General features: G+C 40.2%; 1 protein-coding gene across 3 annotated transcripts in view; it reads left to right on the top strand.

Annotated features, from left to right (window-relative positions):
- The window catches only part of LOC127443019 (transcriptional repressor p66-alpha-like), a 53930-nt gene that overhangs the window by 27726 nt on the left and 13704 nt on the right, over positions 1-12500 (top strand). For all 3 annotated transcript variants that reach the window (XM_051701495.1, XM_051701496.1, XM_051701494.1), the window contains exons 3-5: positions 4158-4284; positions 5137-5268; positions 12069-12140. In XM_051701495.1, coding sequence (XP_051557455.1) covers positions 4158-4284; positions 5137-5268; positions 12069-12140 — 331 coding nt within the window. The remainder of the gene's footprint in view (positions 1-4157; positions 4285-5136; positions 5269-12068; positions 12141-12500) is intronic.

The raw sequence follows: 12500 nt of genomic DNA, 5'->3' as shown, positions 1-12500 counted from the left end.
CTTCTATCTGTTTCGGCTGTCTTGATTGCTTCTGTCTCTTTATGTAATCTCAGACTGACTCGATGTTCAGTGGGGGCTTTGTGGGGGTCATGACATCTGTTGCAGGGCTCCCTGTTCTTCTGTCTATTTAGGCTGATGTTCAGTGGGGGGCTCTGTGGGGGCCATGATATCTGTTGCAGGGCTCCCTGTTCTTCTGTCTATTTAGGCTGATGTTCAGTGGGGGGCTCTGTGGGGGCCATGACATCTGTTGCAGGGCTCCCTGTTCTTCTATATATGTAGTCTCAGTTGCTTCTGTCTCTTTATGTAATCTCAGACTGACTCGATGTTCAGTGGGGGCTTTGTGGGGGTCATGACATCTGTTGCAGGGCTCCCTGTTCTTCTGTATATTTAGTCTGTCTCAATTGCATCTGTCTCTTTATGTAATCTCAGACTGACTTGATGTTCAGTGGGGGGCTCTGTGGGGGCCATGACATCTGTTGCAGGGCTCCCTGTTCTTCTATTCTAATCTTTTCTATTTGCAAAAGTAATGTTTGGGAGTCTAACAATTATATTTCCTATTGACACACTAAAGCTGAAGATATAAATAACCATCTTAAGACAAATGCTTTTGTGAAACATCTTATGTGCATAAGACTTTTGCACAGTACTGTATATAAATAATGACTTTAACAATGAAGGGCTGATTCCAACTTATTACAAAAATCCATTAACTTAATATTTTAATTTTTTGTTCTTCATAAAGAGGTCCTGACCCCAAACCTGTGCTTTGAACTTCTTGCTTTATTTGAAACATTTTTTAATTTTAATTTATATATATATATATATATATATATATATATATATATATATATATATATATATATATACATACATACATACATGGGGTCTGGGTATCTCAGCGAGTATTGATGCTGACTATCACCCCTGGAGTTTGCGAGTTCGAATCCCAGGGTGTGCTGAGTGACTCCAGCCAGGTCTCCTAGGCAACCAAATTGGCCCGGTTGCTAGGGAGGGTAGAGTCACATGGGGTAACCTCCTCGTGGTCGCTATAATGTGGTTCTCTCTCTCAATGGGGCGCGTGATGAGCTGTGCGTGGATGCCGTGGAGAATAGCTTGAAGCCTCCACACGCGCTACGTCTCCGCGGTAACGTGCTCAACAAGCCACGTGATAAGATGCACAGATTGACGGTCTCAGACGCGGAGGCAACTAAGATTCATCCTTTGCCACTCGGATTGAGGCGAGTTGCTATGCCACCACGAGAACTTAGAGCACATTGGGAATTGGGCATTACAAATTGGGGAGAAAAGGGGGGAAATTTTTTTTTATATATACACTGCGTGCCCAATTAAGTGAGTATTCTGATCTTATTATTTCCATGCACATTTTCCAAGTGCAAACCATATAAACTTGAATGCTTATTGGATTCAATCATTTTCAGGTGATATGTATTTGTGTAATGAGGGAGGGTGTGGTGAAAGTGACTAACACCTTATATCAAGGTGTGCATAATTATTAGGCAGCTTCGTTTCCTCAGGTAAAATGGGCCAAAAAAGAGATTTAACTGGCACTGAAAAGTCAAATATTGTACAATGCCTTTCAGACGGATGCAACACTCTTGAAATAGCTAAACTATTGAGGCGTGACCACCGAACAATCAAACGTTTTGTTGCGAATAGTCAACTGGGGCGCAAGAAACACATGTAGAGGAAAAGGCACAAATTAACTGCAAAAGACTTGAGAAGAATTAAACGTGAAGCTACCAGGAACCCATTATCCTCCAATGCTACCATATTCCAGAACTGCAACCTACCTGGAGTGTCCAGAAGTACAAGGTGCCAAGTGCCCAGAGACATGGCCAAGGTCAAGAAGGCTGAAACACGACCACCATTGAATATATTCACAAGTTGAAGCGTCAAGATTGGGCAAAGAAATACATGAAGACATGAAGGTTTTATGGACAGATGAAATGAGAGTGACTCTTGATGGACCAGATGGATGGGCCCGTGGTTGGATCACTAATGGACACAGGGCACCACTTCGAGTCAGGTGCCAGCAAGGTGGAGGAGGGGTACTGGTATGGACTGCTATCATTAAGGATGAGGTAGTTGGACCTTTTCGAGTTGAAGATGGACTGAAACTCAGCTCTCAAACCTACTGCCAGTTTCTGGAAAGTACTTTCTTCAAGCAGTGGTACAGGAAGAAATCCTCAGCATTCAAGAAGGCCATGATCTTTATGCAGGACAGTGCTCCATCATATGCATCCAAGTACTCCACTGCTCGGCTAGCCAGCAAGGGCCTCAAAGATGCCCAAATAATGACTTGGCCCCCTTCCTCACCTGATGTAAATCTTGTGGGCCCTTCTCAAACGTGAGGGAAGACAATACACCTCTTTGAACAGCATTTGGGAGGCTGTGGTTGCTGCTTCAGTGAAAGTTGATGGTGAACAGATCAAGAAACTGACAGACTCCATGGATGGAAGGCTCATGGCAGTTATTGAAAAGAAGGGTGGCTGTATTGGTCACTGAATATTTTTGAAAGGCCAAAAATGTTATTTAATTGTCATTTTGTGTTATTATTTGTTGCACTTACTCTAAAAACTGAGAATAAACAATTGAGTTGGGAGAAATTATTTTTGTAATTTAGTTGCCTAATAATTGTGCACACTTATGTATTCCCCTGAGAAAGATAAAACTCACTTTTTCTTTGTTAAACATTCAGGTTTGAGGTTCAATAACATTTTGGATTGACTGAAAGCATTGTGTTTGTTCAACAATAAAAATAATCCTGATAATACAATTCGCCTAATAACTGTGCATGCAGTGTATGTATATATATATACAGTATATACACACACAGACATAAAAGCTAGAATTGTTTTTCTCTATATACAGTTGAGTGCAGAATCTGCGAGATTTTTATCATTAAAGTTTTTAAAGAGGGATCATAAAATTTCATTTTGTTTTTTTATTTAGTACTGCCCTGATGAAGCTGTTTTACATAAATGTGGTTATTATTTTGTCATTTTTATGTAGTTCTGCCCTTCAGAAGCTACATAGCAGATATTTACATATATCCCATTAGACACAATAACAACTGAATTCACACATAACTCTGTTTAAAACTTTACATCCCATTGGTTTTTAATATAGTTTGTTGCCTTCATGAGCATCACAGCATATTAAATACATGACACAGACTCAATGATGACTCAAATGACACAGAATGAAACTCATTCTGTGAAATCTCATTACTAAAATCATGTCTGCATACTATACAAACCTTTAGTCATTGTTGTGTTTGCATGTGTAATTAGTTCTTATGTACAATTATTATGTTTTATTTGTTTGGAGATGTTTTTGGACACTATGATAAATTATATTTGTAATGTTATAATTTTTGATTGCTTTGTCGTATCAACACAAAATTGTTCTCAGATACAGTTGACATGATTGGGAACAAAACAAAAGTAGTTGTTTGAGCCACCTTATTTACACCCAGAGATATATAATGTCAAATCAGAAAAAGAAGAAAAGAAGTAAATTTCTAGCTCAATTTTGTGTGATTTTTCAGCAGTTTCTTAGGCTGAGAGTCTCAGAATATATCATAATCTATATTGTTAAAAATGTGAAAAGTTTTCTTTACAATGAAACCAAACACTCGACCCTCCTTGTTTTTTGTTGTTGTCGTTATAAGCCTTTAATTTTGGGCATGCCACTGAAACAGGAAATCTTTAAAAACACCTTCAGAGATTAGTCATGGTTTTAAGTGTTAAGTCACAAACTACACATGAAGTTCCTGCTTTAAAAAAAAAAACATGATCAGGAAAAACATGCTGGGTTTGGTCTGCCCATTGGCAGAGAGTCAGAAACAGCACGACCGCCCCAGAGTCTTGACCGCTCGCCTCTGACTTGCAGCAGCTGGGTTTTATTGAGCATTTATATTCTCTGGAACACAATAGGAGATGAGAGGCAGAATGTGATAATCGTGACTAATTGTGTTGTACATGATTAGGACCGTGTTAAAAAGTCATGGAAATTTCTAGAGTGAATATGAAAGGAAATGGAAATTCATTGGTGAGGAGTTGTGAGAACTGTGTCATGTATCATGTAACTCATCCCATTTCTCTTAAACACTCACGTGCTCATGTTTATTACAGTGAGCTGAAGAGAGAGAACGGACCCTTGTCCCATGATGATGTCATCGTTCTGTCTGATAACGAGGCATCGAGTCCGCTGGTGAATGGCGACAATCACTGTAAAGAGCTCGACACTGAACTGCTCATGGTAAACACAACCCTCTTCTCTATGAATGTGTGTGTTTATATGTTTTATTGTACAGAATGAGTCAAGGGCCGTTCACACATACAGTGTTTTACAGTGACAAAGTGTCCAGTAGTCATACTTCAAAGCCACATCAGCGACAGATACAAACACTTCAACTATAATACAATAATACTACAACTATATACAGATGTACAGTGACACGATGCAGCTTAATCAGACTTTATCTGCTGTTTTATTGTAAATTTTCCAATGTGCATTATATGAATAATATGATTAACCCTACGTGTGTGTGTGTTATGTGCGTGTGTGTATGTGTGTTGTGTGTGTGGGTGTGTGTGTGTGTGTGTGTGTGTGTGTGTATGTATGTATGTTGTGTCTGTGTGTGTGTGTTTATGTGTGTTGTGTCTGTGTGTGTATATGTGTGTGTGTGTGTGTGTGTGTGTGTTGTGTGTGTGTGTATTCTTTCTGTGTGTGGTGTGTGTATATGTGTGTGTGTGTGTGTATGTTTGGTGTGTTTGTGTGTGTGTGTGTGGGTGTGTATGTGGGTGTGCGTGTGTGTCTGTGTATGTTGTATGTGTGTGTGTATGTGTGTTGTGTGTGTGTGTGTGTGTGTATATGTGTGTGTGTTTGTGTTTGTGTGTATGTGTTTTGTGTTTGTGTGTGTGTTTTGTGTGTGTGTGTATATGTGTGGTGTATGTGTGTGTTGTGTGTGTGTATATGTGTGTTGTGCGTGTATGTTGTGTGTGTGTATGTGTGTTGTGTGTCTGTGTGTGTGTTGTGCGTGTGTGTGTATGTGTGTGTGTGTGTGTGTTGTGTATATGTGTGTGTGTGTGTGTGTGTGTGTGTGTGTAGAGGAGTTCTCCAGTGGACCGTGAGCGTGTCATTAAACAGTTGCAAGAGGAGCTTCGGTTAGAAGAAGCCAGACTCACCCTGCTGAAGAAACTCCGACATAGTCAAACACACAAAGACTCCAGTGAACAGAAGGTACAAACACACACACAATTTCAACTTTCAACTGACCTCTGAAGTGCAGCCAATGATTATCAGACAGTTGTCATGAGGTTTCATCACTTGATCGGTGCAAAAATTGATCCAGTGTGTATCTGGACTCATTGAGATGTACGACACATCAGATCTATCATGACATTTAGAGAAATGTCATCATATTATACACTGGGGACTAAAAACCCAAAATGAACGAACATTTTTGCAGAACGTTACCAAGCGGGAACGAGGCCAATCTCAATTGTTCCGGAGTGAAAACTTTATTTTCAAATGATGTTAACATTATTTTGTTCTGCTAATTATTTATTACAGTAAATTTCCAGAATTACAGCACGTCCTGTTGCCTGAAAAAATACGGCTTCTGTCTTTTCAGTGGAACATAAACATGTGGTTTGATTCTGAAGGAAACATTTCTTTGCCTAATTGCACGTTATGGATGCAGCCTTTTGTGAGATGCTGAAGAGCTTTTTGACAACTGTAGAGTGTATATTTATTATGTGATTTATTCATTTATTTTACATGATCAGTTGTATATTTCAAATATTTTTATTATTTTGGGGGATATTTTTAATAGTAAGGATGCATGTATTGAATAGATATTCCTTTTTTAATAGTCTACTATAGGGCTGGGCGATATGGCAAAAAAATAAAATATATATATATATTTTTTCAAACTTATGGACGAGTCACAATTTTATTTGATTTTTCAACTTTTAAATGTACTCCAACATGTATCAAATACACCTTTATTAGAATGAAAGGCAAAATTGCAACAAAAAAAATGCACCACGCTGGAAGTTGTCAACATAGTTTAAATGTCAAATAAATATTAAAATCTAATAAACCCAGATGTTCAGAAATAAAAAAATAAAATAAGGAAAATACTTCGTAGCCAATGTACAGTAGGCATTCATTTTTTATCCAAACCAAGTCTATCTAGAAAGTTATCTAGAAATGATCAAGTTTATCTAGAAAGTACTCAGTGTATATCAAACAATTTGTATGTATAATCATAAACCGCTGCCGATAGAGTCCAGTTCATGCGGCGTCCTCTAGCGGTAAAATGATCACTTGCTAAATGTTGGCTATAGATGCACTTGAACAAAGCAATATTATCATCATGGTAAAATGAGCAGCAGATGTTTGATTCCCCCATATATAGCCTATCCATAGGATTTGCAATGAAGCGCTCGAAACTCTCACATAACTAATGCTTTATTATATGTATTTAAAGAAAAGAAAGGAGACTGTTCATCAACATATGCACAACACCGAGGCCAGTTATGGTCTTAAACCAGACGTGTGCAACTTACGGCTCAATGACACGTGAGCAAAAGCAAGCGAGAGACGGATATGTAGGGTACAATGGGGATCATTTTGGTTTTATTTTCTCCAAAAACACTCAATAGCATCAAAAACTACCACAGTACTTTCCTAAACACCTGTTTGTCAATATACACTGCAAAATATTCCTGATTCATGAGATCATCGTGTGTAATGTCTAAAGTTAGATTTTTAGATAATTTGATCTAATATTTCATATTCTTTTAAATGTTGTACATTTATCAGTTTTGTTCAAGATGATTATATCAAAGGTTTTTAAGTGAAAGGATAATATTTGGGGTCAAAGGGGCTCAAGGTCCCTATAAAACACATTGTTTATCTGAAGTGGGGGAATAGATTTATTATGAAGAATGTTTAAAGTGAGCTCACATTGACTGATCCAATCACAATGAAGATTCAGTTGTTATAGAATACTTGACATGTTCTGAAATGCCAAATGTGATTGAAATGAGCAGGAACTCGTGCACCCTTTTCTGAAGTGACTATTTTAAATAAGTATTTTCTTCATTTGTTACTCAAATGCATCTTTCCATCTCAAAAGTGTTTTGCATAAGTTGACCAATTGTGGCCTTTAACTATTGCCCCGATATCTACACAATATCACTATAACCCCCCCTAGGGGCCTTTTACCCCAAGTGTGTGAGCCCAAGTGTGGGATAAAGACTCCCTCACCACCTTATTTTAAAAAGCAAATTGTATTCAAAACTTCTGTTGTTATTTCTTTCCACACAAATTATGTTGCTTCATCAATAATCACTCAAATATTTTTTTTTATTATTTTTTTATTTGATCCCCTTTTCTCCCAATCTGGAATGCCCAATTCCCACTACTTTGTAGGTCCTCGTGGTGGCACGGTTACTCACCTCAATCCGGGTGGCGGAGGACAAGTCTCAGTTGCCTCCACTTCTGAGACCGTCAATCCGCGCATCTTATCACGTGACTCGTTGTGCATGACACCGCGGAGACTCACAGCATGTGGAGGCTCATGCTACTCTCCACGATCCATGCTAGGGATGGGCACGAGTACTCGAGCACTTGGACATGACAGCAATGATCGATCATGAAAACGATGATCGATAGTGATCACGCATGATGTGAAGTAAACACAAACAAAGAGGGAGCTCATTTTTAATTTTGAGACTGATTATGTTTTGATTTTGAGGGGTACATTGATTATCAGAAACGGCTCATAGCAACCAAACTGATACAATACTGCTATTGTTACGATAATCAAAAGAGAGTGTAATTAACCGTGTTTTGAACACCTGTCTCTGCAAAACGTTTGCTAAACACGCTTTATGATTTAATGTAAGAACTTTGACTCATTAATGGATATTATTTAATAAAAGTAAATGTTTGTCACTGACTGTAAACCTCCCTGCCCTGCGTGATGTAACACACACCTGCATCTCGATGAAATGGGAGTTGAAGATTTCTGCATGAGTTTCTAAGTTAGATGTCCAATATAAAGTGTCATTCCGTTGCACTTTCCCCAGTTGAAAGGTGGAAATTCAGACTCTCCGAGTTGAATGGAACGCTTCATGAATCACAGCAACAACAATACAGAGCATCGAGGCTTTCCTCACAAGAGCGAACACTTGGACGCATGCACATACACACGCACACACACACACACCAGGCGCGTGTGGCAGTGGACTCAACGCACTGAAGCAATGCATATACAGCAGGTGAATGTTTCAAACAGCTAGACAGAGCGCAGTTAAATGGAACACAATGCAGCGTCTTCAAACTGAACTTCAACTTAACACGCATATTAAAATGCAATGGTTATGGCGTCTCCTGTTATTTGAAAATAGACGGTTCAGACAGTCACTAAAAAAACTGGTGCGTGCTTACTAAGATTACTACGGTACTACGGTATTTCAGAGTTGGACAGCCAATCTTCACATAATGATAAAATATGATGCATTATATTTGGAATCTTTTGTACATTTTGTAACATATTATTTTATAACAGCCTATAATAATGAATAGATGATACACTGGAACAACAAGGCACAATGCAGCAGCTATAGACGTTTGTCAGACATGTTATTATATATACAGTTATGAACATGTAATCGCCCCTCAAGTACTCGAGTACACAAAATGGACATCCCTAATCCACACACAACTTACCACATGCCCCATTGAGAGCGAGAACCACTAATCACGACCACGAGGAGGTTACCCCATGTGACTCTACCCTCCCTAGCAACCAGGCCAATTTGGTTGCTTAGGAGACCTGGCTGGAGTCACTCAGCACACCCTGGATTCGAACTCGTGACTCCAGGAGTGGTAGAAATAAATATATTTCTTGAATCTTAAGACACTTTGTGACCAGAAAAAGCTAAATTTCCTTAAGGTGTGCCTTCAGCCCCGTTGTACCCTATTTTTTATTTGTGTAATTTAGAAATGTTGAAGTCCCTAGTTGCACCTGTATTTTAATTTAACTCTTGCAGTAATCATTTATCATAGTCATGCAGCCTGTTTTATTCAGTTGTGTGCTGAATGGAAAGCCAAACCATTGACGAGACCCACATCATGACCCTTTAGTGCGTAAACAGGTAATGTTTTAAGAATAAAATAAGTAAACTGGCCCGCTTTGTGCCAAACATTAAAAGTACTATAATTTTCTGTTTTTTTATTATTCAAACAGACCCCTGATGTAGAGAGTGTTAAATTGAATAATACATTACCAGAGAAGTAGAGGTGGTAAAATAAATAATTTGTAATTATGCTGAGCTTTTATTCAGTTTTTTTAATGCTTGTTAGGAAAGCAATACTTTAGGCAATTGCAGAATAGTCCCATTAGTCACATATACACTTCAGAAAGTTGAGTACACAACAATTTCTGGACTTAAAAGATACAAGAACCAAATCAATGCGGAACATTGTAGTACAGTGTGGCCCCCCATGCGCTACTGAAAGACCAATGTGGCCCCCCCATGCACTACTGAAAGCTCAATGTGGCCCCCCCATGCCCTACTGAAAGCTCAATGTGGCCCCCTATGCACTACTGAAAGCCCAATGTGGCCCCCCCATGCGCTACTGAAAGCCCAATGTGGCCCCCCCATGCACTACTGAAAGCTCAACGTGGCCCCCCATGCGCTACTGAAAGCCCAATGTGGCCCCCCCATGCGCTACTGAAAGCCCAATGTGGCCCCCCATGCGCTACTGAAAGCTCAATGTGGCCCCCCATGCGCTACTGAAAGCCCAATGTGGCCCCCCCATGCACTACTGAAAGCCCAATGTGGCCCCCACTTCACTACTGAAAGCCCAATGTGGCCCCCCATGTGCTACTGAAAGCCCAATGTGGCCCCCCATGTGCTACTGAAAGCCCAATGTGGCCCCCACTTCACTACTGAAAGCCCAATGTGGCCCCCCATGTGCTACTGAAAGCCCAATGTGGCCCCCCCATGCCCTACTGAAAGCCCAGTGTGACCCCCCCATGCACTACTGAAAGCCCAATGTGGCCCCCTCATGCGCTACTGAAAGCCCAATGTGGCCCCCCCCATGCACTTCTGAAAGCCCAATGTGGCCCCCACTTCACTACTGAAAGCCCAATGTGGCCCCCCATGCACTACTGAAAGCCCAATGTGGCCCCCCCATGCACTACTGAAAGCCCAATGTGGCCCCCACTTCACTACTGAAAGCCCAATGTGGCCCCCCATGCACTACTGAAAGCCCAATGTGGCCCCCCATGCGCTACTGAAAGCCCAATGTGGCCCCCCCCATGCACTACTGAAAGCCCAATGTGGCCCCCACTTCACTACTGAAAGCCCAGTGTGACCCCCCCATGCGCTACTGAAAGCCCAATGTGCCCCCCCATGCACTACTGAAAGCCCAATGTGGCCCCCCCATGCGCTACTGAAAGCCCAATGTGGCCCCCCCCATGCACTACTGAAAGCCCAATGTGGCCCCCACTTCACTACTGAAAGCCCAGTGTGACCCCCCATGCGCTACTGAAAGCCCAATGTGCCCCCCCATGCACTACTGAAAGCCCAATGTGGCCCCCCATGCGCTACTGAAAGCTCAATGTGGCCCCTGTACTAAAATAGTTGCCCATCCCTGTCTTAAGCTGGTGTATACACGTATGATGGAGGAAGCTGAGCTGCAATCATACTGAAAATATTACCGGTGTCTTTTATATCAGTCTCCATGTTGTTAACCTGTTACGTTTATTGGGAGCACGCACACATGTTGTGAGTGAAAAGGAGGATATGACGTCATTGAGGAACTTTCTCTTGGGAGCTTAATAGAGGAGCTACAATGTTTCTTCTGCTTAAAAACAGTTAGAAACATAAATCCAATAAATACGATTACATTACGATTACATGCCTTGTCAGTGTTTTGTATGTGGTTAGGGTATTTTTACAAGAAATGCTAACCAATGTAGTCTTTAACATCGTATAGATAGCTACAAATAATATATTTTCTGTCTCATTCTATGAACAGAATCCACATATGATCAGAAAAGGATGTCGTTGTTTTCACTCTGTGGCAGGCCAATCACCACTGGCCAATCTGATGCCCTATGCAGAGCTCCGTGATTATCGGGGGTTTAGGGGGTGCGGTACATGATGCGAGCGTGAAGCGATCGTCTATGTTTCGCGACTGCTTTCGAGTCCCTGAATAACGTATAACGTGTGAGTAAGGGCTGCCGGTGGAGTTTCTGGTGCCCCTTTAAGGAGTTGGTTACCCACGGGTGCAGCGGTACTGCTCTGTGGGGTTTTGAAGTTTGGAGCAGCAAAAATATTTAACCTTGTTTAAATTGTCAGTGCTATTTCTTGACTTTACATGCATCTGTTACCAGGTGCGATTATATTTTATAATGAATTCTCTGATGAAAATTCACGTTGGAGCATAACTTGTTTTCTCTAGTAATACATTTGATATTACAGCAAAGATGTGCTGCAGAAATCTTATTCTCAATGAGAATTTAAATTATGTTTTTGTGTAAAAATATCTAAAAATCCTTAAAACAAGAGTACTTGAGTAGCAAAACTGCACAAGATATTTAGGCTTTTTTCAGAGAATGTTTTTATAAATATATATATATATGTGTGAATTTTCCAACTTTATTTACTTGTTTATAGTCAAAACAAGTGAAAAAATCTACCAGTGCTGAAGAAGTAATCCAAAGTATTTAGATTACATTACTGACCTTGAGTAATCTAATGGAATACATTACAAGTTACATTTTACAGCATGTAATCTGTAATCTGTAGTGGAATACATTTCAAAAGTAACCCTCACAACCCTGATAAAACAAATAATATATATGAAATACAGTATATGTAGGTAAATATAGCCATTTATAACTATATAATTAATATAATGACATTAATCAGATACACATGTGTTTAATCAGTCTGTTGTTTCTTCTCTCTGGAAAAATTAATTCTATCTGTTCTGTTTTATTGTCTGTTCAGCCGTTGCTTTCTACAACGGCGGCGACTCCACCTGTTGTCAAAGGATCTGCATCCAATAAAGCTGCACAACCTGTGAGTCCATCAAAACACAACACACACAAACACATGCAAATCACACACATGCACACACACACACAAACATACAAACACACACATACACACATACAGAAAGCACAGAACACAGAAACACATGCACACACAAACACACGCGCACACACAGAAGGCACACAAACACATACATACATACACACACATAGAACACACACAGAATGCACAGAACACACAAACACATGCACACACACACACAACACACACACTCAGACAGACACACACACACACTGATACAGACAAACACACACTCAGACAGACACAGACAAACACACACACACACACACAGAACACACACAGAATGCACAGAACACACAAACACAT

This window comes from Myxocyprinus asiaticus, chromosome 6, assembly GCF_019703515.2.
Source record: "Myxocyprinus asiaticus isolate MX2 ecotype Aquarium Trade chromosome 6, UBuf_Myxa_2, whole genome shotgun sequence".
Classification (NCBI taxonomy): Eukaryota; Metazoa; Chordata; class Actinopteri; order Cypriniformes; family Catostomidae; genus Myxocyprinus; species Myxocyprinus asiaticus.
Note: the sequence above shows the minus strand (reverse complement) of the source record. Positions and strands in the feature narration are given on the sequence as shown.